The sequence below is a fragment of the Lepidochelys kempii genome, chromosome 4 (genome assembly GCF_965140265.1).
Source record: "Lepidochelys kempii isolate rLepKem1 chromosome 4, rLepKem1.hap2, whole genome shotgun sequence".
NCBI lineage: Eukaryota > Metazoa > Chordata > Testudines > Cheloniidae > Lepidochelys > Lepidochelys kempii.
Genome location: NC_133259.1, coordinates 18847219 through 18871813, shown reverse-complemented (window position 1 = coordinate 18871813; position 24595 = coordinate 18847219). Strand labels below are relative to the sequence as shown.

Genomic DNA, 24595 nt, shown 5'->3' with positions numbered 1-24595 from the left:
TTGTTTCAAGAAGACACTGAAAAGCACAAAGGGAGGGCCAGATCAACTGGGATAAAGGTAGAAAAACTGAAAATAAAAGAAAGAGGGAAGAACTGAAGATGGCTGTTGGGATTCTTTAGCATTCAAATGCTTCCAGATTGCACATTTAATAAAAACTTTAATAAAAACTATGGGATGTTTTCTTAACCTTCCTGGCCTCTTCACACCTGGATTCAGCAAGATCAACTTCTGCCATTCATAATGACAGGTTTCAGAGTAACAGCCGTGTTAATCTGTATTCGCAAAAAGAAAAGGAGTACTTGTGGCACCTTAGAGACTAACCAATTTATTTGAGCATAAGCTTTTGTGAGCTACAGCTCACTTCATCGGATGCATCCGATGAAGTGAGCTGTAGCTCACGAAAGCTTATGCTCAAATAAATTGGTTAGTCTCTAAGGTGCCACAAGTACTCCTTTTCTTTCTGCCATTCAGGATCCCTCCCCTGTGTCTTCCCTGCTTCCCCATTGCATTCACAGCATGCTACAACACCAGTGCTTATCTATACTTCCCTACTTTTGTGCCACAAGATCCCTTCAGTGCATAAGCATGCAGATTCCTGGCACCCCCTCTGCATCCCATTTAAAACATGAGCTTAGTACTCCAGAATTTTGAAGACCACCATGTCAATACTGCTGAGAGAGACATGCATATCAATCACAGCAATAAAGCAGTTTAATTTTTATCATGTTTACCCTTGAAAATGGTAATTAAACACAGCAAAAAGTCATAAACACATAAAAGGATGGGGGAGGGTACAAATAGACTAACACGGAAACATCACCAAACTGCAGCATGCTATACTGCCAGACCCAATCAGGGGCAGGCCTGGGATCTAAAAACCAAAGTCAGCTTTACAGCTCTGTGTCTTTCAGAAGATACCATCAGTTTCATAGTTAAGAAGGTAGAGAAAGTGAGGGGTGGGGAAGAATGCACAATGCTAACCATGCTCTTTGAACAGCAAGCAGTGCTTGCAAAATGTACAGGGTAAATGACATTTCCCACTCTGTATGATGACGCTTGCCTGCAGGTGCCAAGCAACTGCCGCCAAGTTTCCAGAGAACAACAAAACTAATTATTTGCTTTGGAAAGACAAATTTACTGCTCAGCTGCATAATGTATTATAACTTCACAACTGGAAATCCCATGACTGCTCTGAGATCACAAAAAGAAAGGTACAAACTGCAACACACTAAAAGATGTCCCAACACTTGAGAAACAGCAGACATACATGGACAATGAATATGGACATTGCAAACATCTCCTTTCCATCTCCTCACTGTCTGCCAGCCTCTGTGCTGTTGAGGAGGATGAAAAACTTGGGGAAGGAGAATATCAAGCTGGAGCAGAGGGAAACAATCCCATAGTTGGGACGCTCCTTCCAGATGATGTCACGGAATCCTTGCACACTGAGGATACCTCTCCAGGGGAGAGGAGAGGACCCCTTTTATTAGGAAGAGACGGGTAACAGCAATGGGGGATATGGTAACTAGAAATACAGGGTCTGTAACGACTGGGAGAACCACATGGTGAAATGCCTGCTAGGGGCAAATGTTGCGGACCTCTTGAGACATGTAGACAGACTTACGCACAGTGATGTGGTTGTGGTTCATGTAGGCACCAATGATAGAGGGAAAATTAGGGAAAGATCCTGGAGGCCAAATTTAGGTGGCTAGGTAAGAGATTGAAGTCCAGGACCCCTAAGGTAGCATGAAATGAAATGCTACTGAAATGCTTCCAGTTCCACATGCAGGGCCAGTTAGACAGACAGAGCTGTAGGGTCTCAGTGAATAGATGAGATGATGGTTTACAGAGGAAGGATTTAGGTTTATCAGGAACTGGGGACCTTTTGGGAAAGGAGAAGCCTATACAAGAAGGATGCGTTCCACCTAAACCAAAATGGAACCAGATTGCTGGAATGTAAAATTGAAAAGAGGCTCAAATTACGTGTATATGCCAAATTAAAAAAAACAAAAAAGCAGTAGGAGGACCAAAAAAATGCCACCATGGCTAAATAACAAGTAAAAGAGGTGGTTAGAGACAAAAAGACATCTTGTAAAAACTGGAAGTCAAATACTACTGAGGAAAATAGAAAGGAACATAAACTCTAAAGGAGTAACAGTCTCAAGTTGCAATGGGGGGAGGTTTAGGTTGGATATTAGGAAAAACTTTTTCACTAGGAGGGTGGTGAAACACTGGAATGCGTTACCTAGGGAGGTGGTGGAATCTCCTTCCTTAGATATTTTTAAGGTCAGGCTTGACAAAGCCCTGGCTGGGATGATTTAGTTGGGGATCGGTCCTGTTTTGAGCAGGGGGTTGGACTAGATGACCTTGAGGTCCCTTCCAACCCTGATATTCTAGGATTCTAGCAAGTCAAGTGTAAAAGTATAATTTGGCAGGGCCAAAAAGAATCTGAAGAGCAACAGCAAAAGACAAAAAATAAATAGCAATTTTTTTTTAAGTACATCAGAAGCAGGAAGCCTGCCAAATAATCAGTGGGCCACTGGATAACTGAGGTGCTAAAGAAGCACTCAATGAAGACAAGGCTGTTGCAGAGAAGCTAACTGAATTCTCTGCATTGGGCTTCACTGCAGTCGATGTGAAGGAGATTCCCACACCTGAGCCATTCCTTTTAGATGACAAATCTGAGGAACTGTCCCAGATTGAGGTGTCAAGAGAGGTAGTTTTTGGAACAAACCAATTAATTAAACAGCACAAGTCACCAGGACCACATGGTATTTATCCAAGTGTTCTGAACGAACTTGGATATGGAACTGCAGAACTACTACTTGTGATATGTAACCTATCGCTTAAATCAGCCACTGTAACAGATGGGCTGTGGATAGCTAATGTAACACCAATTTTTTTAAAAGGGCTCCAGTGGCAATGCTGGCAATTACAGGCTGGTGAGTCTAATTTCAGCAAATTAGTTGAAACTACAGCAAACAACAACTATCAGACAAACAGATGAAGACGATATGTTGGGGGTAGAGTCAAAATGGCTTTTTTAAAGGGAAATCATGCCTCACCAATCTATGAAAATTCTTTGAGGGGGCCAATAAACATGTGGATAAGGGTGATCCAGTGGATATATATTTGAACTTTCACAAAGCCTTTGACAAGGTCCCTCACCAAAAGCTCTTAAGCAAATAGGCAATGATGGGATAAGATGGAAGGTCCTCTTATGGACCAGTAACTGGTTAAAAGACAGGAGACAAAGCGTGAGAATAAATGGTTTCACAATGGAGAGAGATAACTAGTGGGGTTTCCTGAGGGTCCATACGGGACAAATGCTTTCAATATATTTGTGAATGATCTGAAAAAAGGGGTAAACAGTGAGATGGCAAAGTTTGCAGACAATACAAGACTACTCAAGATAGTTAAGTCCAAAGCTGACTGTGAAGAGTTACAAAAGCAATCTCACAAAACTGGGTGACTGGGTATCAAAATGGCAGATGAAATTCTATATTGATAAAGGCAAAGTAATGCACATTGGAAAACATAATTCCAACTTTACATACAAAATGATGGGGTCTAAATTATCTGTCACCACTCAAGAAAGATCATGGAATCATTGTGACTAGGTCTCTGTAAACATCTCCTCAATGTGCAGTGGCAGTCAAAAACGTGAACAGAATGTTAGGAGCCATTAGGAAACGGATAGATAATAAGCCAGAAAACATCGTAATGCCACTATACAAATCCATGGTACACCCACACCTTGAATATGGTGTGTTTTTAGTGTTCATAATTGGATCATGTATACTTGAATTCAGAGAAGATTCCCCCACCATCTTCCAGCTAAGCACCTTGACAATCAACAACTACCTAAATTTTCATTAGAATAGAGAAATTAAATGACCTTATATCTGAGCTGAACACAATACTACAAGTTAATGAACTAAGCACCTAGCATGAGTTATCCTTAACAAGTTTATGAAGTTAAACTTGAAACATTCCGTTTCAAAACCCAACTGCGTATTTTAATGTAATGCAGCTTATGTGGTTTGCAGCTTTTTGCAAGCTGCTGTATTACAGTGCTGCTATAATTAAGGTCACGTCAGCCTTTCCACTATAAGCCCTATTTTTCAGGAGTTTGTAATTTGGTTGTCAAATGGGTTTTGAGTTAAAACTTTGAACACCAGATCCTATGAGTGGAAACATTTAAAAAAAAAAAAACACATTCAACCCTTTAAGTTACATGAACAACACTAAAGTTTGTCAGCTTAACTCAAAATAAGATAGATTTAAAAATAAGATGTGGCTTTTTGTCTTCTTAAAGTTCCTTTGTGATGCAAAAAGAAAATTATATTCAGCACAGTTTACTTTGCACTAAGATCTAATGCCTTTTTGTAATTTGAAAAAAACAAACAAAGAAAAGCAGAGATTTATTGACCTGTATATGTAGTAACGGGGATGGACTAAGGACAGCTGGGACCTTGAGTAAACAACATTTCAAATCCCCCCCCTCCCCAAAACAGGCCTTGCAAATAGACACTTCTTTCCAGCCAGGACAGTACTATAGTTCTAGCTCTTGGCCAGCATCAAGGACCTGTTCCGTCGTGCTAAATGCCCTCATTATTGAGATACCCTTTCCTCCCCATAACCTCTTCCTCTAGAGGCGGAACATCATCATTTTCCAGCAGCCCTTTCCCTCAGATCACTCTGGGTCAGGTGTGAAGATGTGATGATCTGATCTGGGGAGGAGAGAGGACACTGCACTCCTTTTCTCATGCTTTCTTCTTTCCAGGCAGTTCCTTCCTAAGCGGAGATCAGCCTCCCACCTGTCAGCTGTGTGCTGTTCCGTGGGAAAGAGTCAGACAGCCTCCTATGAGGTGCTGACCTAAGCCATTGCTATCTGCTTCTAAAGGATGGATAACAGATTCTACCTGAGCTTCCTAGGGGGATCAGTAACTTCACCTACGCACTTCCCCTGAACGACCTCAAAATGCTGCGCCTGCATTTAGGTTCATGTACCCATTTCAAGTGCACTCCAAAAATATTACCACCATATTTGGAAGGTGTAAACCATCTGCCTAGCAAAGAGAGATTTTAAAAGTGGTTGACAGTGGTAGTGTACTACATAACCTACTTGCATGTGATTACGTTCACCTCTTCAATAGAGTAAGCAAGTAAAAGACACAAATCCAGCACTCACTCTCTCCAACCCCTAAACTCCTGTCATACATTTTAAGGGTCTAACCCGGGGTGGCCAACCTGTGGCTCCGGAGTCGCATGCGGCTCTTCATAGGTTAATATGCGGCTCCTTGCATAGGCCCTGACTCCGGGGCTGGAGCTATAGATTTTAACTGTGGGGTGCTCACTGCTCAACCCTTACTCTGCCCCAGGTCCTGCCCCCACTCCACCCCTTCCCCTGAGCCTGCCATGCCCTTGCTTCCCCACCCCCTGCCCACCAGAGCCTCCTGGGCATCACATAACAGCTGATCACGGTGAGTGGGAGGTGTAGGGAGGGAGCAGGAGGCATTGATTGGTGGGGCTGCCAGCTGGCAGGAGGTGCTGCAGGTTGGAGTAGGGGGAGCTGACAGGCTGGGGGGAGGGGGGCTGCTGACGTATTACTGAGGCTCTTTGGCAATGTACATTGATAAATTCTGGCTCCTTCTCAGGCTCAGGTTGGCCACCCCGGTCTAACCTATTTTAACAAGAGGCAAGATACAGTATGATATAGCAAGAAACATGGAGAGAAAAAGAGGAACGGAGGAAATGAAAAGAGGTAGACATAGTTCATATTTTATGAAATGTTTGCTTCATACAAAATAAGTCAGAGAAGAGTGTGTAACATTCAACAGACTTCTTGTGCAAGTTATAAACACAGATGAAGTGTGCCTCTAAAAACCCTTCACACTCCAACTTGATAAAAAATATTCCTCACAGAAAACCAGTGAAGAGCAGGTTTTATTGAGAGTTCATATTTAAAACAAGATTTTAGTCCAGTCATTCGTGAATAACGGACACACACAAAAAACAGAACAGTTTAAAAAAAATGAAAAGCCATATTTTTGAAGACTTGTCTCTCAAAATAGCTTCTCTAAAAATTCTGCAACACCCAAAAGCAAAGCTCTCCTTTGGCCAAGGACTACATGTGATAAATCAATGCATAATGACGTTTATTTCACAATTCTTTTTAAGGAGAATGTAAAATGTACATGTCACAAGTCAGGTCTTTGCTGGAAACTGGCTTACAACCTGTTCTATCAAATAGCTATTGCGAATTCATAATGATGGTAATGAGTCATTAAGTATTGTCTACACCCTCTCAAAGTAAATTTGCCATTCAACTGCACTGACTAGGAAGCCAGAGCATCTGTTATCCCTAACTGCACTTTCACCCTTTCCTTACAGGAATCTAGTAGTTTCATACACTGGAATCATCTCAAAAGCTTTCAGGGCATGGACCTACAAGATTTTCTTCAGAATCGCTAAACTGTCTGAATGGGAATGATAAATTCTTGCTCATCAGTTGGATTGTCTGTCTTTGGTTTTGCTGTTGTGCAAGATTAACATGCACAAAGCAGAGAGCTCTTAAAGGGTGGGACAATTTATTATTTTCTTTACAGGGAGTGGCCTGCTCTTTGGTTTCATAAACTGCATATGTTCAAATACTGATAGTTAAATTAATTCATATATTAGTCAGATTAGTGTAGTCTGGCTTTAAAAGTTTTCAAGTAATATTGCCAGGGATAGTGACATTTCAAAATTAAGGAAGTGAGCGTGTTTAAAGAAAAAAAAAAAAAGCCCTTTGTTTCAACATGACAAACCCTGAAAAAATAATGTAACTATATGGCACAGCTCAGAAAGTACTGATGCTTTTTATTTTATTTACTATATTTTTTGCACTTTTCAAGATAGAAATAAGAGATGATACAGTCTCCTTAAATTAAGATCCTTAAATCACAAAAGCCTTCACTTACTACCTTAGCGTATGCATTTCTAGTGGGACAGAGTCTAATTCCAGGTACACAGTGGTTATCTCCAAGTATCTATCTTCACCCACTTTCATTCTATTGCTTTAAAAATGTAGCATTTATCAAAGATGGTAACTTGATAGGACGAGCAGGGCATTTCAAGCTTCCCCACCCCATCCCTAACATGCTTCACCACTGACAGGCAAGAACCACCTCCGATAGTAAGATGGTAGTTTGATCTCTACGGCTTTCAATCCTAAATCTCCACTGAGATGGCCAAAAGAGGTGCCGATAAGCAATTTTTGTGATTTAAGCCACACTTCAGAATAGTGCCTAACCATCTTGTCTAAATGGGGATGCGTTCCTGAAATAGTGCCTTAGACATGCCCACTAGAGCCTGGACTGAAACAGCCATTTCACATAGGCAGTCTTACAGCAGGCAGACCACAATGACTTTTCAACACTACAGACCCTCACATTCTGATTCAAACCAGTAACCTAGCAGTGAAATCTTTGTGTCTATCTAGCTCTGAATGTCAAATAAATATAGCTATTCTGTCTTGTGCATTAGGTGATTTTACAAGCCATTCAGCAAAGCATGCTGCCTATTCAAGGTCAGAATTTGTCCCTTAGTATTACTATTTGTCCCTTACTTACACAACTAAACCCATGAAAACACGAGCAAGTTTTTAAAACAAAATATTGCAGCCACACCCATGGGGTTTTACATGCAGATGATTTGATGAATGTCTACAGAGCTGATAAAAGAAAATGTTTTTCATATAAATGCTCAGTTAGACCATGGGTCTCACTGCCACTCAATACCATTGAGCCAACCTCTTAGCAAGATTCAAAAAAGGTTAACAAGATCATTCGAAGTTATTAATACACAACCAACGAAGAAGGTTGGAAGAGATATAATCCCTTCTGCTTCAGGGCATAAACCAACTTCTCATTATTGGGAGTTAGGAAGAAGCTTTCTCTGGAGGAGAATTGTCCATAATTGTCTACTACAGGGCTTTCTGCAATTTCATTTGAAGCATTTGTTGTGGGCTAATCTCAAACGGGATACCAGCTTAAATGGGCAACTGGTCTGATCCAGTGTAGCAGTAGCTCTGTCCCTACCTCCGCACTGGCAGCAGCCATTCTAATGCTTTGTCATTTACTTAAAAACTGAAGAAAAGCAAAATCTCACCTCCTCCAAGAGGTGCTATGGAGATATTAACTTAATCAAACGGAAGAAGCCTCTGCATAAAGTAACCCCCTCACCAACAAAATGTAGAAAACCTCATTCACCTTCTACGTTCATGGCTTCCCTCAGAGCCTGCAATTTCTTCTGTCTCTCTCTGATTCGGTCAAAGGCACAGGATATTGCTGCAGAGGTGGATGACTCTGGCACGGGGCGCACCTGCTCCAGTTTTTGAGGGCCAAAGACATCCAGTGCTATGCTTCCATCAGAATACCTTGATTCCTTGTTCCTAGCGGTAGTTGAAGTCCGTACTGTAACTGTCTCATAGTGATTGTTGTGTCTGTGAGACTCTGCAGAATGATCTGTCTCAGTTGCTTTGTTAGTTGTACACAGCAAGTCTGTGGAGGAAGCCCAAACCTTCTGTTTGGGAGCACTGTCTGCTCCAACGTTACTTTTTTCCCCCAAGTCATCCGTTCTACACCGATAAGGACCGCAAGCATCTTCACGTCCAGAGTAGTAATCTGAGGATATGCTTTGGAAAAAGTCTTCCTCGCCTTGTGCTCCTCTGATGGACAGGAATCCCATAGATTTACTGAGCCCTTTGTTCAGCATGGCCTGTTGAGAGAATTGAGCCTTGTGTACTTCTGATGCATCACCCATTAAACTTTGTCCTGGAATGAGAAGAATCCATTATGTATGTACTGTCAGTTCAGGCACTGGAGTGCAACAAAAGTTATTGACTTTGTAAGGTATACACTATTTTAAAATGCAGCTTTTGGTTTATCATGCAAATGCTGGAAAAAACACTTTAAAGGATTCCTCACTGAATAACCCAAAACAATGCTTATGTTATCAGATACTTTCCAACATTCATTTTCTTTGTTTCTGAAATATGCAAGGGTGAATTCCTGGCTTAGTGGAGTTGGGTAACTAATAACATTTGAAAACATACAGAGTGAAATAAATATTTTAACAGTTTTCTCCCATCACCAAATGGTCTTTTGAAAATAATCTGAAGCACTCCTGAAAATATTAGAGCTATAGTTTACATAATTCCCCAACATGCTCTAAAGGCATCATCCACATTTTTATTGCTTTATGACAAGTCTAGGTTTGTTCAACTGATTACCTGGATACACTACAGTATTGGCTGCAGTAGGAGATGACTATGTAACTTGGAATTTAAAAAATCCTGGATCTTACAGTAATTACTCTTTTTGGATGATAGACTCTTGAGTTAACTTTCTGAACTTAAGATAGGCACTCTGACAGAGTTTTCAATAACAGAGTAATTGTATGAGCTTTTCTACTTTACATTAAGGTAGCATTTCAGGCAAGTAGGCTATTTTGAAATTACTTACAAATAATACTATCAAAGGAGATATTTCTTCTACAAATGTACGTGGAAGAATGCTAAACTTTACTTAACCTCAATATCACCCCACTAGCCATGAAAACTGTCAGTGTAAGTAGAGGTTTTAGTCATGAAACTTTCTGAAAACTATTGGCCCAATTTCACAAACAGCTACTACTAGGAGAAGTACCTACAACCATAAGTAACCACACCAAAATCCTTGGTACTACTCACCAATGCAAGCATTTTGTTAAATAACACAAGGCCTGATCCTACAAACTACATATTTATGTATTTAAGGCCATGGCTACACTAGAGAGTTTACAGTGGTGCACCTGCAGAAGCTTTTCCCACCGACACAGTGCTGTCCACATCAGTGCTTATGATTTATTCACCCCCGTGAGGGACATAAGTTATACCGACTTAAGCTGTAGTGTAGACAAAGTCTAAGGATGAAATGACACTTGCTTAAAACTACTGTGTAAAGATTTAAAAATTACTAATATTCAAGAGGTAAAACTACTAGTTACTAATATTCAAGAGGATCAGACGATATCCAACTACTGTTACTCCTCTGTTCTATACACCTTGATACAGAAACATTTGAAAACTTTCAGTACAAAATTATGGAAATTTGAACAAAAAAAACCTACCATGTATTCCTAACATAGAGTAGTTTAGTCATATGTATATTACAACTCCAGAAATATACTGCTAAAAACTACAAGGATGTTGTCTACCTGAGGTGTACACACGTTATATATGTCAATTTTCACCCCATGACGGAATCCCTGCTGGGAAAAAACGGATTGAAAACAGTCTCTGGCATGTAGCCAAGTCAATCCTTCTGCCAACCCAGCTAGAGTTATAGTAGTGCACGTTGTCTCTCAGAGCGAACTTTTAATATCCCAGATGAGATATTAGCCTATATTTCTTCCCTCTGAGTTAGCCTTGAAGTCCTCTTCACAAAAGAAAACAATCCTAGAGCTCAAAGTAATTTGCTGCACTGAACCTTCTATTGTGAAAGACAGTTCTGTAATCTGAACTGCTGCCCTTTGTTACAGAGTTGATCAACCCTCATCAAGAGCCACACTTGTCCATTAGGCTCCTGCTGAGCTTCCAGTGAGTCTATTACTTTTTATTGTATTTTATCGAGTGCTCTAAAAGTTTCTACAAACACTTTGAAAGCTCACTGATTTGCACCCCTAAGCTTGGACTGTCTACTCTTCTCTCGTTACCATGTTGGCCTGAATAAGACCTGGCATGATAAAATAAGCATTTCTTATCCTTGCAAAGTCATAACGTTTTAGTGTTCTGAGCTTCAGAAGAGATTAAATGTCTTCAAGGAAGCACAGAAGCTGCTGTTTCAGAGTAACAGCCGTGTTAGTCTGTATTCGCAAAAAGAAAAGGAGGACTTGTGGCACCTTAGAGACTAACCAATTTATTAGAGCATAAGCTTTCGTGAGCTACAGCTCACTTCCTCAGATGCATATCGTGGAAACTGCAGCAGGCTTTATATATACACAGAGAATATGAAACAATACCTATTCCCACCCCACTGTCCTGCTGGTAATAGCTTATCTAAAGTGATTTCCAGCACAAATCCAGGTTTTCTCACCCTCCACCCCCCCACACAAATTCACTCTCCTGCTGGTGATAGCCCATCCAAAGTGACAACTCTTTACACAATGTGCATGACAATCAAGCTGGGCTATTTCCTGCATAAATCCAGGTTCTCACATCCCCCCCACCCCCATACACACACAAACTCACTCTCCTGCTGGTAATAGCTCATCCAAACTGACCACTCTTCAAGTTAAAATCCAAGTTAAACCAGAACATCTGGGGGGGGGGGTAGGAAAAAACAAGAGGAAACAGGCTACCTTGCATAATGACTTAGCCACTCCAAGTCTCTATTTAAGCCTAAATTAATAGTATCCAATTTGCAAATGAATTCCAATTCAGCAGTTTCTCGCTGGAGTCTGGATTTGTAGTTTTTTTGTTTTAAGATAGCGACCTTCATGTCTGTGATTGCGTGACCAGAGAGATTGAAGTGTTCTCCGACTGGTTTATGAATGTTATAATTCTTGACATCTGATTTGTGTCCATTTATTCTTTTACGTAGAAGCTGCTGTGTGTTCCAACTCATTCAAAATACTAAAATGCAAGGCTTTGTCAAAGGGATAAAAACATTCCAAAACTGATTGTTACACAACCAAGTCAACATTCCAAAATTAGGGTTAAAGCCCTAAGCCTTAATTAAAAAAATAAAATAACCCATGGCTGGCCACCATCTTACATGGGGCATCTGTTGATGATTGGTGCCACTGATTATCCAGAAGGCCCCTGCCTAGCTCAAATGTTCAATGGCTGGCTGTCAGCCAGTTTGTACATAAACGGCCTTCAAATGGCCACAGGCCACAATGCCACCACAAGTGAGTCTGCTGCTGCCAATGGCCCCGTCTCCCCACCCCGCATTGTCTGTAAATGTGATTTAGGAAAGGGTGTAAATACTGCAGCAGATGCAAACTTGGGTGGGTGCACTTTGGCAACAAGTCAACTCATAAACTTTAGAAATGTATTTCAGTATTTTCACTATTTATTTAAGATTCTTGGGGGTGGGGGGAGGAGGAAACACACATCAAAGTGAAATCACCAACTTTACCATCCCCACCCCAAAAGTTTCAATTCTAAAAGTCAGATTTTTATCTGGAAAAATTGCTTTTGCATTACTTCACCTTATTGTTTTACTTTCCAAATCAGACTGCCTAAACTGAAATTAAATGCATGCAGTAAATCTAGCGAAAGAATGATGATGTTAAAGGAAAATGAGGAATGCCCCCACCCCACCCACCAAAAAAAAGATGGCTATGACTCCCATGTAACACTTTTATTATATTTCAGGACAACTTATGAACCATGTAGGCCCAATTCAAGAAAGTATCCCTGTTCGAGAATGCAATTAAGCTTGCACATGTTTAAGTGCTTTCCTGAACTGGGGCCATAATAGCAAACACTGAGTCCAAGCATATTATAACCACCAATTAGGTTCCCATATAGCAGCAAGCATGTCTATTGTACATTGACGGAGAGTGCCATAAGGGACTGTGACCTGTACAAATATAGGAATGAGAAAGCTTGAGTGGGAGGAGACGGGCATCAATCTCAAGCTTTTATTGTCTATTGTAGGGAGTAGGTGGTACAATACTCCCTACAGTAGACTCCCTGGCAAGCCCTACTAGATGCTCTGTTAAAACCAAAGGCTCAGCAATGAGGAGACTAACTCCTGACCTCAGCATATGGGAATGTTTCCCATTCCTTAACTCCCATGCCCACTTGATCTTTCCTCGAAAGGAGGAGTGAGTGCCCTAACCAATATCTCATCATCAGGGACTGGGAGAATGCTCATGGCTGCAGCATTGCCACTCATTTGGTAATTATATGGACAGGAGAGGAGATGAGCTATCTTGATAGAAAGCAGTGCATGAAGTGGATGCCTGATAGACGCCCATTTCCACACTGCTATTCCATTCTGCTGATTGGGATGCTTAGAACACCATTTTTAAACGATTCACACATTGACTTTTGCTGCCCATGTTTGCCTTTAACATATGACCAGAGGGAAATAAATCAGTGCTGGCCTTAGCATTTAGACATTAATCTACAAAACAGTTTCACTCCAATCTCCTGTGATTACATCACAAAGCACAGGATGGGGCTGAGGATTTTTGGGAAGGGTTGTGTAAATGTTTGTTTGCATCCTCCTAAATCTTCAGTCTGCCACCAGGCCACCCTGTTGCAAGAGGAATGGAGAACCACCAGCTTACATTGAGGCCTGTATTGTAACACTGAAGCGGGGGGAAAAAAAAGCGAAGGAACAGTTCTTCATCTAAACTGGGATTTTTTTGCACTTTTGTTGAATTTTAAGTATTCCCCCCCCCTTTCCTGCATTTCACTGTGGATCACAGAATAAACCGCAATATTATTGTAACACAAGTGCTCAAAATATCACCTTTCCCCACAAGCTCACAGCTGTAGAAACATAATAAAGTTAAAAAAAGCACTGCTCTTGCTTATTTGCCTCCCTAGATGTCTTTATTCCTTTTTATTTCCTCCTGTTCTGCAACTCATTCTACATTATTTTTCTCCCTGCTATTCTTTTCTTCCCAATTCATACTCTGCTCTCCACCCCCTTGCTCTCCCTTTTGTCTCATCTTTTGTTCCTCATCCCATCATTCTCACCTGGTCTCCTCACACTGTATGTTTAAGGTCTTCCCCACCACATACACACGCTAATTCCAAATGAGCACTGACTGAACTAGTATGTAATTCTTTTCAAGCAGCTGTTTAATAGTCATCACTACAGCGATGTAGTTATTAACCCCATTTTACAGATGGGAAAATTAGGTGACTTGGCCAAAGCCACAGAAGGATTCCAAACCAAGATGAGAATGCACTTGCTTAGGTCTGGAGACAATGCTGACCCTTACACATGACAGTCACTTTTCTTATCCCTTATAGAAATGCTATTTTGAAACTACTTATATCAAGACTCTTTAGAGGGCCATAGCAGATCTGTCTCATGCAGTTTCATAGCCACAGATCCATTTCTCCAGCTAATCAATTGGTAGGCTGTCTATTATAGCACAGAGGCTAGTATTGCCATAAAATAAAACATCTTTTCCCTCCATTCAGTTTAAGTCAGCACTATGGATTTGGTTTAACATGGTCTTTATCCTGGTGATTTGATCACTCTAGCTGTAGGAGAAAGTTTATTTATTTATTGTACACTCTTGGCTTTTAACTGTGTGCACCATCACCACTTTAAAATACTGGAAAGATTATGAGGGAAAGCCACATATGAGGATTAAATACCCAACACAGAGAAGAAAGGGAATTTGGCTGGATAAGACCAGGATTGTGCACTTTTGTGCCTCTGAAGTAGAGTGAAAGATGACATGCTTACTGTGAACTTCTTAGCCTAAATCTAAATTATTAACAGGAAATGGAAGATGGATGGTCTGGTGGTTACATTTGTGGACTGGGACTCTGGAAACCTAGTTTCAGTTTCCTGATCTGCCACTGACATTTTGTGTGACCTTGGGTAAGTCATTTAGTTGCTCTCTGTTTCAGTTTCCCATTCATAAAATGGAAGGATAGTACTCCCCTACCTCACAGTGGCATTGCAGGGACAACACATGAATAACTGTGAGGCATTCAGGTACTACATTGTTGACCATATAAGTATGTTGATCATATAAGTACGTATGATAGACCGCTCAGCCTTTCCCTCAAATTACCCTTGGAAGACTTAGATGTCAGGGATGGGGGGAAGGAGCAGCAGCTTATAGCCTCCCTTATCACCTTTAGCAAAGAGGTTAGTGCACTCACCTGGGAGGTGGGAGACCAAGGTTCAATTTCCCTCTGCCTGATGCAAAGAAGGGATTTGAACTTAGGTCTCCCACATGCTAGGTGAATACCCTAACCTCTAGGATACACAAGCATTCGCTTTCCCTGTCCCAATGACCATTAGGTCATTATGAATGACAATGAATAGTCATTGAGCTAGGAAAAAAGAGTGAGATTGACTCTGCAACTCCCCTGCAACGATATCCACATTTGCAAATTTCTGTGGTACAATTACTACCGAAAGGCCAAATTCTGCCATCTTTACTCACACTAAGTAGAACAATGCTCTCCAAGCAGTCTCACTGATTTCCCTCCAAGCATGAGTGCCAGACTCTGGCCCTAAACAAACTTCATACATTAGTCTGCCTTCAGCGGTGCATTAACTGTGCAGTACAGGCAATTGATCAGATGTTATGTAACTGTGGATGCTGTCAACGCAGTTTATCTGACAGTTCTAGAATGCAGGCTATATTTATTCTCATTGAGTGAATTTAGTTCAAGCCTTTTAAAACACTTTACCCTATCTTTTTTTTTTCTGGCCAACATAAAATATATTTTCCTATTCAGGCATATGATTACATCTTTTGTCTATACATAGCTATCAGTGTGGCACTGGAAGCTCTGTAAAGAGGAAGTGATTACACTAAAGTTTAAAAAGATCTCCCAGACCAGCTATCATTGCAGGATGCAAACAGAAAAATCCTTGTCACAAAACAAGCAGCTAGTCACTCAAATGAGAGGGGGAAGCTCTTAGAAGAAGCTGAATGTACAATCTCTTAGGGGCAGACTGGGAGCCAGAAAGGAGATAATGAGTCAGATGTGGCCTGGGGGTTGCTTGCTGGAAACATCCCCCCTCCCTGCACCCTTTTTTTTTGTTGTTGAGAAATCCCAAGTAACAGATTAAAGTTACTGCATTCATTGTAAAAAGAAAAGGAGTACTAGTGGCACCTTAGAGACTAACCAATTTATTTGAGCATGAGCTTTCATGAGCTTCAGCTCACTTCATCGGATGCATTCCGATGAATGCGTCCGATGAAGTGAGCTGTAGCTCACGAAAGCTTATGCTCAAATAAATTGGTTAGTCTCTGAGATGCCACTAGTACTCCTTTTCTTTTTGTGAATACAGACTAACGCAGCTGCTACTCTGAAACCTGCATTCCTTGTAGAGAACATGAGCTGGGAGAAATTACCCTTTGAAGAGCTGAGAGTAAAAAGTGGCAAGAATGCAAACCTTTTAGCCCTGCTCATGTTTTGCACTAGAACAGATGTTATAAAGGAAGCAAAGAACTCCAGGATTTTGTGTAGCTGAGAAATTTATTCTTCTAACACTTCACCAAGCAGCATTTTGGTGCTTAACCTCACTAGCCCTCTCAGTATCCCTTCTAGAATTTAATTGGATAATTGTTCTTTTCTCTGAGATATGAGAGAGATACCTGCTCTTCTCGGACTAATGCCTAAATGGTCACATCGCTTCCCTCTTGATATCCAAGGATACCAAAAGTTGACGAAGGTCACACAGCTGGTCAGTTCCAGCACCAAGTCATTTTACATATCTGCCACTATTTCTTCCCTTGCCTTTTGTCTGCCTTCTCTATTTAGGTTCTGAAATCTTCAGGGAAGGCACCATCTCTTACTATGTGTTTGCCTAACAGTACCTGAATCTGAGCTGGGAACTCAAAGCACTACCGTGACACAAATAAGAAAAAATGGCCTGGATTTCAAATCCTTTACTGGTTTGCTATTTGTTTTGCAAGACTCATGAAGATATTCTCCACCTACACATTTCTGGTTTTTTAATGCTGAAAAAAAGATGACAGTGCCAGAGAATAACTTTCTGAATAAACTACTCAGCCATATTTACTGTTCTCTAAAAAACAATAAACTTGGGTTTAGCAGGAAACAGTTTAGAATGAATTATGCCAGTTCAAATATGTGGAGGACACTAAGTAATTTGATTTCTTTGCAGACTGATTGCTGCCTTTTCTTCTCCTCAATAAAAGAACTAAAACAGGTTATTAAAAAAAATCTCCTTGCTTCCCGAACAAACAGGCACAGCTATACATTACAAACTTTTGCTGACAGTTTTTGCTGAGTGGCTAAATGAAAGAAAAAAAATAATCAGGAGACCACTAATTAAGCAGTACAGTTTTCATATAGAAATGTCATCTCATTTGTTCCTTTGATGTTATAAACACTTTAATGATCACCTTTCGGATGCATCTGCTATTTTTACAGCTTGTAATTATAGCATGCAATTCAATGGAGAGTGTCGACACCTAAGATTTCATCCAGGTCTGCTGAATCATTTCCTGCTCTACTGTAATACATTCAGGCACACACAAAGATAAGGCTGCTCACTTTGACGAGTCCCTTAGAAATGATTGCTCACTTTATACAGTGGCCATATATTCTCTTAGGGTAGTCAAGGGTTGAGAGTTTGCTGGATAACCCACCCCCAGTTAAAAGAAAAGGAGTACTCGTGGCACCTTAGAGACTAACAGATTTATTTGAGCATAAGCTTTTGTGAGCTACAGCTCACTGATCTTAGCATCCTAAACACATCAATGGTAAGTCGGAGAAATTTGTGGATGGGAAGAAAGAGAAAAGAAACAAGCAGAGGAAGCATCTTTAAAGAGAAAAAGACAATCCTCCAAGAGACACTTTTCCTCCTCCCTCTTGCTCTTACAGCCCAGTGATAAGAGTTTCAACATGGCAGATAAATAGATGAGGACCATGGCCAAGATTTCCCTAACAATTAGAGCTCAACAAATAGGACCTGATTTAAATAAGTGAGTGGATGGGCTCCTGAGTGTGCCTGAAACCCCAGTAACTTTAAAAGGGCTCTGCACAGATGGTTCATAGATTAGTTTAGATGGGACACAAAATCAGGTTGCATTTTTGGTTTCTTGGTGGCTGAACAGACAGCCAAGAAATAGGTCCATGGCATGAATACTCATGGTTTTGGGTATAAAACTCACTATCTGCAAATATTTCCCAATATTTACTTGAAGTTTATTTCTCCCACTTTCCCTGCCAAGAAATTCATTCACTAGGATATTAATATTAATGGACAGGGAATCTAAAAGAGTAGCAAAGACAAACCGGGTAAAGTGAATTCAATTTTTTATTGGAGTGAATATTCACATTTTAAAAAAAATAGCAATAGTTTTTTGTTTTGTTTTTAAAGGAGTAACAACGTAGAAAAAGAAAATGCTAAAAACATTCTATGCATTTTAGGAGTGCAAAAATATTTGATTTATACAACTGAAGTGGGAAATATTTTGAGATATTTGCCCAGCAGTAGTTATTATGTCATGGCAACTGGGATTTGAACTGAGGAAAGTAGCTTATGAACTGATCAAAAGGCCAATGGTTTTCAAAGATTTTGCAGAAAGATCTGGAAATTACATGACAAATGTCAACCTAAGCATATTTCTCAATTCAGCACATCAATCTACTAATTCATGAATTCTGTCTTTGGAAACAGAAATTAGTTATTTGTGCATAACAACACTTCAGCATTCTCAAGCTGATAGTGTATATCTTGTGACACATCTATATATTATATTAGTTCCATGTGTGACAAATTTTCCTAATGACTTCCACACTGAACAATTCAGTCTCAAGTCCGCACAAATGATAAACTGTATAATATAAAAAGGAGATAGGACAACATTGTCCTTTATTTACTTTTCTAAAGCACATTTGTATATTGGCTTTCTACTCAAAGTTCCTCACTCCAGGACTATCATTAATGTAATTGGTACTAAATTCAAGTACTTGCTTTGCCAGAGGCTGGAAGCTCTACCCTTAAAGGAAGCTAAGCTACACTGATATTGACAGAATTAGTACCAATGATAGGAATTGTTGTATCGACCAGTTAAGGTACTAACAAGCTTCAACAGGACTTTATTTTCGAAGTGGAAACCTCTTTTCCAAGCTGCTGCTGCACCCTCTGTGGCACTCTCTCCCAGCCTCTCAACTCCTCCCCCCTCCTTCCTGTTTCCTGTCCTTTCAGACTCCCAACAGCCAGTGCTCCCAATTCTAATAATTACAAACAACATCTAACCACCACAAGGAACATAGCTATAAAAATAGAAATACCAAAGGTGTAAATTCTCTGGAGTCTCCTGCAGTCTGGTTGTCACTCAGTAAGTTATTGTATTATCATCTCGATTCGCTCCTTGCTAGTTTTTAAATGGTTAAATGCCAAATTGGAACCGAGAATTATTCTCATTCAGGGTTACTATCCTGATTCCGTATTCCCCAGGAACTGAATACGGTGGGAATCAGGTACAGCAGCTACCAAAGAGAAGGAGAACCTGTAAATTGGAAGATGGTGTTGAGAGCAAGATGTATTGAAGAACAGAACTGAAAGCTAGCACCAGGAGGTGAAGGATCGGGAGAAGACACTGGGAATCTGGAGGGCATGCACCGTAGGCAGAAGAAAAAGATTACTCAAGATTTGAACACAATGTGGACCAGGCAGGAAAACCAGCATGGGAGCAGGACAAGCAGCCAACAGACGGAGAAAAGAAAGGAATCTGGGTTCGTCTCTTAAGACAGGGAAGGAAAAAGGACTTAATATAGTAAGAACACAGTTATTTTGTTTTTTACATCTGAGGGAATTCTGGCCAAAAAATTAAAAATTATGGGCACAATATTTTAAAATTCTGCAAATTTTATTTGTCAAGAAATAAATGTGGCTCTAGCATGGCAGTGGGGAGCACAGGCCCCTGACTGCCTTGAGATGGGAGATCACCCTGAAGCCCCCACCTTCCTCAGTACAGGGACTTAGGGCCGTCCCTAGCCATTTTGGTGCCCCAAGCCTCCACGGGGGTAGAAGGGGGAAAAGACAAGCCCCAGGCCTCCGCGGGGGAGGGGGCTGGTGGGCAGGGGGGAACCGCCCCTCAGTATTCACCAGCAGAGCGGGCTGAGGCCGGGTCGCTCTGCTTACCACCACCAGTGAGTGCAGGCTCGACCGCTGCTGGAGGCCTCAGGGGAGTGGGGGTGGGGTGGGGGCGGACCAGGGGCAGGGGCCATGGGGAAGAGGCAGAGCAGGGGCTGGAGCAGGACGCAGCTGCGCAGGGCTCCAGGAAATGTGGTGCCCCAAGTTTCCTGGTGGCCTACGCAGCTGCGTGCTTTGCATATGGGTAGGGACGGCCCTGCAGGGACTCGGCAGTGAGGCTGCACCTGACCCTGACACAGTGTAAGGGCTGGGCCTGCCCCAGAAACAGCCCGGGGCCCTGCCTCTCTGTGCTAGTGTGAATGGCCAGGCTCAGCCAAGCGGGATCCAAGTGTGGAAGGGCTTAGTGTGGGGAGATCCAGGTTTCTGTGGGGGGCAATCTGGGTGTGGGTGGCTCGGTGGGAGATCTGGATGCACAGGGGCGCGTTGGCGGGTTCCAGGTGCAGGGACAGTGGGACTCTGCGGGGGATCCAGGAGAAGGTGGTTGGGGCTCAGCAGGCAAGGTCTGGGTGTGGGGGGCTTAATAGGGCGGGTCCAGGTGCTGGGGGAGTGGGGCTTGATGGGTGGGGGTCCAGGTGCAGCTGGTTGAGGATCAGTGGGGTCTGGGTATGAGGGGCTCATCAGAGGGGTCTAGGTGGGGGGAGATGGGGCTTGTCAGGGTGAGGGTTCAATGAGCCTACTTAACGGGGGAGCCCCAGCTGCTGCTGAGGGGATGCCGCATGCTGGGCTCCCGCTTCCCCTATTCTTCTCCACCCCCCTCCCCTCACTCCCACATTCCCTTCCCCCACCCTATTCCACCCCACTGGCTCTTCCTCCCCCGCTTACCCAGCTCCGCCCCAGGCGCTCGCTGTTGTACAGAAAACAGGAAGGCTCCCAGCAGACGGAAGGGGAGCATGACTGGCACTAGGACTCAGGAGGTGGCGTTCAGCTGCTCAGTCCGCAGAGCTGAGAGACAGCCTCCTCCAGCTGGGCAGCTCCGCGCTTGCAGAAACGAGGGGCCGGGGGAGGGGGAGAGGGCAGTGGCACGTAACCCTGCGTGCCCACCATGCCTCACCTCTGTTTGGGGGGGCAATCCCCCCAAAAAACTGAGCCCGTGGTCACCTCTATGACACTATGCCCCATATTCTTCACAGAGATATTGTTATGATATGATTATGGCATAACGATGATGTATTTTATAGAAGATAAGTCATGTGAGATGTCATTGAAAAGGTTAGGATTTACTGAATATGATTATCCTATTTGTATGCAAGGATCATGAGGTTAGGAATATTGTCTATGCATCTATTACAAATGTGTTTAGACCTGGAGAACGCCCACCAGGCAGAATGCACTCAGTCTAGATGGCTAGCTAGGAAGGGCCATCAGGGAGAACAATAGGTCTTAGAAGATGCTAATCTCCCATCAGTGAGCCTTCCTAAGGATGCTACAAACAGCCTCCTAGACATAGCTGCTGTGGCCCTACAGGGACATGTGACCAAGTCACCCGGCCCTGGACTCCATCTTGGAATACCAGTGTTTTTCCACGGAAAGGCATGGGAACCAACTAAGCCTGGAGACAAAGGGTACCCACCATATGCAAAAGCTATTTAAGACTGGGGAGTAACATCATCATGGTTCTTCTTCACGGACTCCCCACCTGAGAAGATTGCTGGAAACACCTGAGAAACAAGGACAGAACTGAGAGAGGGAGCGAATTTCATCAGCTTACGCTGCACAGTTCTCTGTGCAGTGCAAGACGGTATAATTTTGGGTTGACCCTTCTAAGGGGTGTGTGCACTTGAGTAACTGGGCAGTTCCTTAGCTGAGCCTTCCCATGCAGAGCGGATCTCAACATCTGTGTGAAGGTGCAGCTGGGTGTGTTTCCACCTGTGTGTGCGCTGGAAGGGGACTGAGAGCCTATCACAGCAGTACAGTGTAAAGGGAGCTCAGGCTGGTGGGTCAGGTGGGCTCAGTGGTACCCTGGTTCCAAGTGCGAATCCCTCCCACCCCTGACACGCAGCTTCCCTTTGGTTCCCTGCCATTTTTTGCAGGGAAGCACAGGAATTCTGCGGGGGGCGGGGCGGGAGGGATGGGGCATTTTCTGCTGGTGTACAGTCACACAGAATCCCCCCAGGAGTAAAAGTTTTTATAGCCAGGGGGAACCTTATCCATATAACACCAGCCTAGCACAGAAGTGGGCTTGGTAGCTGAAATAAACTCTCACAAGTTGATAGCACCATCTGTCCAGAGAAGTATTTCTTGAATAACTATTTCTTGAATTATTATTAATTCAAGAACTATTTCTTGAATTAATCCTTTGAGAGTCAGATTTTGAGGGAGGTGAATGGATTTTGCTCACTCTACAACAGTGACGCTTGGACATTCAAAATGATGTCAAGCATTTATACAGCACCCAAAGCATTCTAAGTGCTTGTCATCTGAACATATGGGAGCCAAAGGATGGTTCCACTTCTTTTGCTTATTCATTTTTTCCTATCTTCTCTTCTCTTTCATTCACTCTTTTTTTCAGAAAGCTTCTTTTCTCTCTTTCTGTGGTGTGGTTTGAGAGGTGGATATTTTGTAATCTTGGGAAGGATGAACAACACTTTAGGTCTTTGCATAATGGAATGGCTCCAGGGAATTATAACGAGACAGTGAGCATTTCATCACCTACGTATAACTGGCTCAAACCTGGTCCATCTGAAAGCTGGCTGGTGGTCTCTATGAAATATACTGGAGGTCTCAACAACCTCTCATCCCACATCCATATCACAAAAATCCCTACAATTGCATTGCTGGTGAAGATCTTACAGAAGGGCAAGGACTGAAAGGACATAGTCACTGAATCACATGGTCACTCCTCCTTCTCAGGTTGAGGTACGTTAAGTGAGGACTATACACTACTTTCTATTTAACCAGGTTCTTATATGAGCCTTATCACCACAGTACCTGCTGCTACCATGATGTACTTGCTCTGTGGATAGAGGACTTTAGTTTCCAGGGCTGTCAGTCCAGCACCCTCCATAAAGCACTACATGCACTTGGTGCGTGTGGAGGTGTAAATAGCACGGGCTCATTAGACAATGCGACATCCCCTGGATAGGGGGACGTAGCACAGAAGAGGAGTACTGACTTGGATCAAGAGATCCCTTACCAACCTGAGGGTGGTGAGCTTGCTCACAGAGAGTGGCTGTGTAACGTCGACTCTTCCACCTCAAGGAAATCCTAATGAACACTCTTCTTCACTCCAGGAGACCGCAAGATAAATCAGCACTAAAAGAATCCTGTTATTTTTGGCATCTTGGAGCATACAACGCAGGTTATGAAGCCAAGTGAGGGCAAAGTGGCCAGCCAAACCTTTAACTCTGCAGAACCTCGGAGCCAGATGCTGCATTTCAGCTGAACTTTCTGAGTAAATATTTTTTTAAAAATTCCCTTCTCAACAAGTTCAGAGGAGCAGGTATCATATGTACCGAGTGATGCAGAGAAAGCAGGGTGAGCGGAAGAATATCCTGTCCTATGTTGTTTTACAAATAAATCACACAGGTTACAGTGGGAAAACACCTGTTAGATTAGCTCATCCTTCCCCTGCAAATACAAGACATAGTCCCTAGAGAGAGGACATGCTAGAAATTAAACAGATACTATTACACACTAGAACTGAGCCAGAAACTCATGAAGATGCTATAACAAGATGGCTTGTTATAGTACCAATCTCTGAAGGTAAGCAGTAAAACCCATATATAACTATGTTAACAACAAAGCTTAAGACTGTAGACATAAAATTACTTCTGCTAAAGACAGTCTTATAAGTTGTGTGTATATGAACAAAAAGGAACAATCCAAACAAATAGGAAATACACACTCACTTGAGAAGAGATTTTAAGTTAAGGACAATTATATTTCTTGTGGTGGTAGGGAAACAAACAAATGTTGCAAAAAAACTAAGGTACTAAGTACAGTACTATATTATGGCTGTAGAAACCAGTGATAGTAGGGCACGCGCGAGAGTGAGACAGAAGGGATACTGCATCATTAACTGTTCCTAAAGCATACTGCCTATAGAGGACAGCAGGAAAAAAAATCAGCAAAGGAAGGCTCTTAAGAGAAACTTCTTTGGAAGAGCAGCCTACCATTCCCTCTCAGCACCTAGCCCTGAATCTCCAGTCAGTACAGAACAGTTGCAGGGCCATGGTCCAGCCTAGTTTTGCCTTCTTTGTAGTTTCTAGCACTACTGGCGATCCTAGTAGCTATCTTGATGCTTGTAATCCCTTCCAGGCTACTATGTTTTTTAAACAACACAAAAGTAAAATATATAAGAGCTGAACAACAGAGAGTAAAATACTTTTGTACCCTGTTTGGTAGTGGCAGATGGGCAAAGACTGATAGTAACATGTGAAGAGTTGAACACCCTATATACCTTCTGTGCAATGATAAATCTAAGCAATTGTGTCTATTCCCTGTTTGAGAAGTGAGCAGTAACTGCTGGTAGCGAGATACTACATTTGCATGCATGTATTTTTAGGCGAGAATTGACCATTATGATAATTTAGTCTGGACTCCTGTACAATGCAGGAAAAATATGAGTCCTAGTTCAAACCCATAATTTCTGGTTGACCGAGAACATAATTTTTAGAAGACATATAGTCTTGATTTAAAGATTTCAGGTGATGGCGAATTGGCAAATTGTTCCAGTGGTTAATTATTCTTTATCAGATATCTCACTCTAGATACCT

General features: G+C 42.1%; 1 protein-coding gene across 12 annotated transcripts in view; it reads right to left on the bottom strand.

Annotated features, from left to right (window-relative positions):
* PTPN13 (protein tyrosine phosphatase non-receptor type 13) overlaps window positions 1-24595 on the bottom strand; it is a 186926-nt gene that overhangs the window by 83968 nt on the left and 78363 nt on the right. For all 12 annotated transcript variants that reach the window (XR_012158461.1, XM_073340606.1, XM_073340600.1 and 9 more), the window contains exon 7: window positions 8256-8819. Coding sequence is in view for 11 of the 12 variants with exons in the window: in XM_073340606.1 (XP_073196707.1) it covers window positions 8256-8819 (564 nt within the window). In the remaining variant the exon portion in view is untranslated. The remainder of the gene's footprint in view (window positions 1-8255; window positions 8820-24595) is intronic.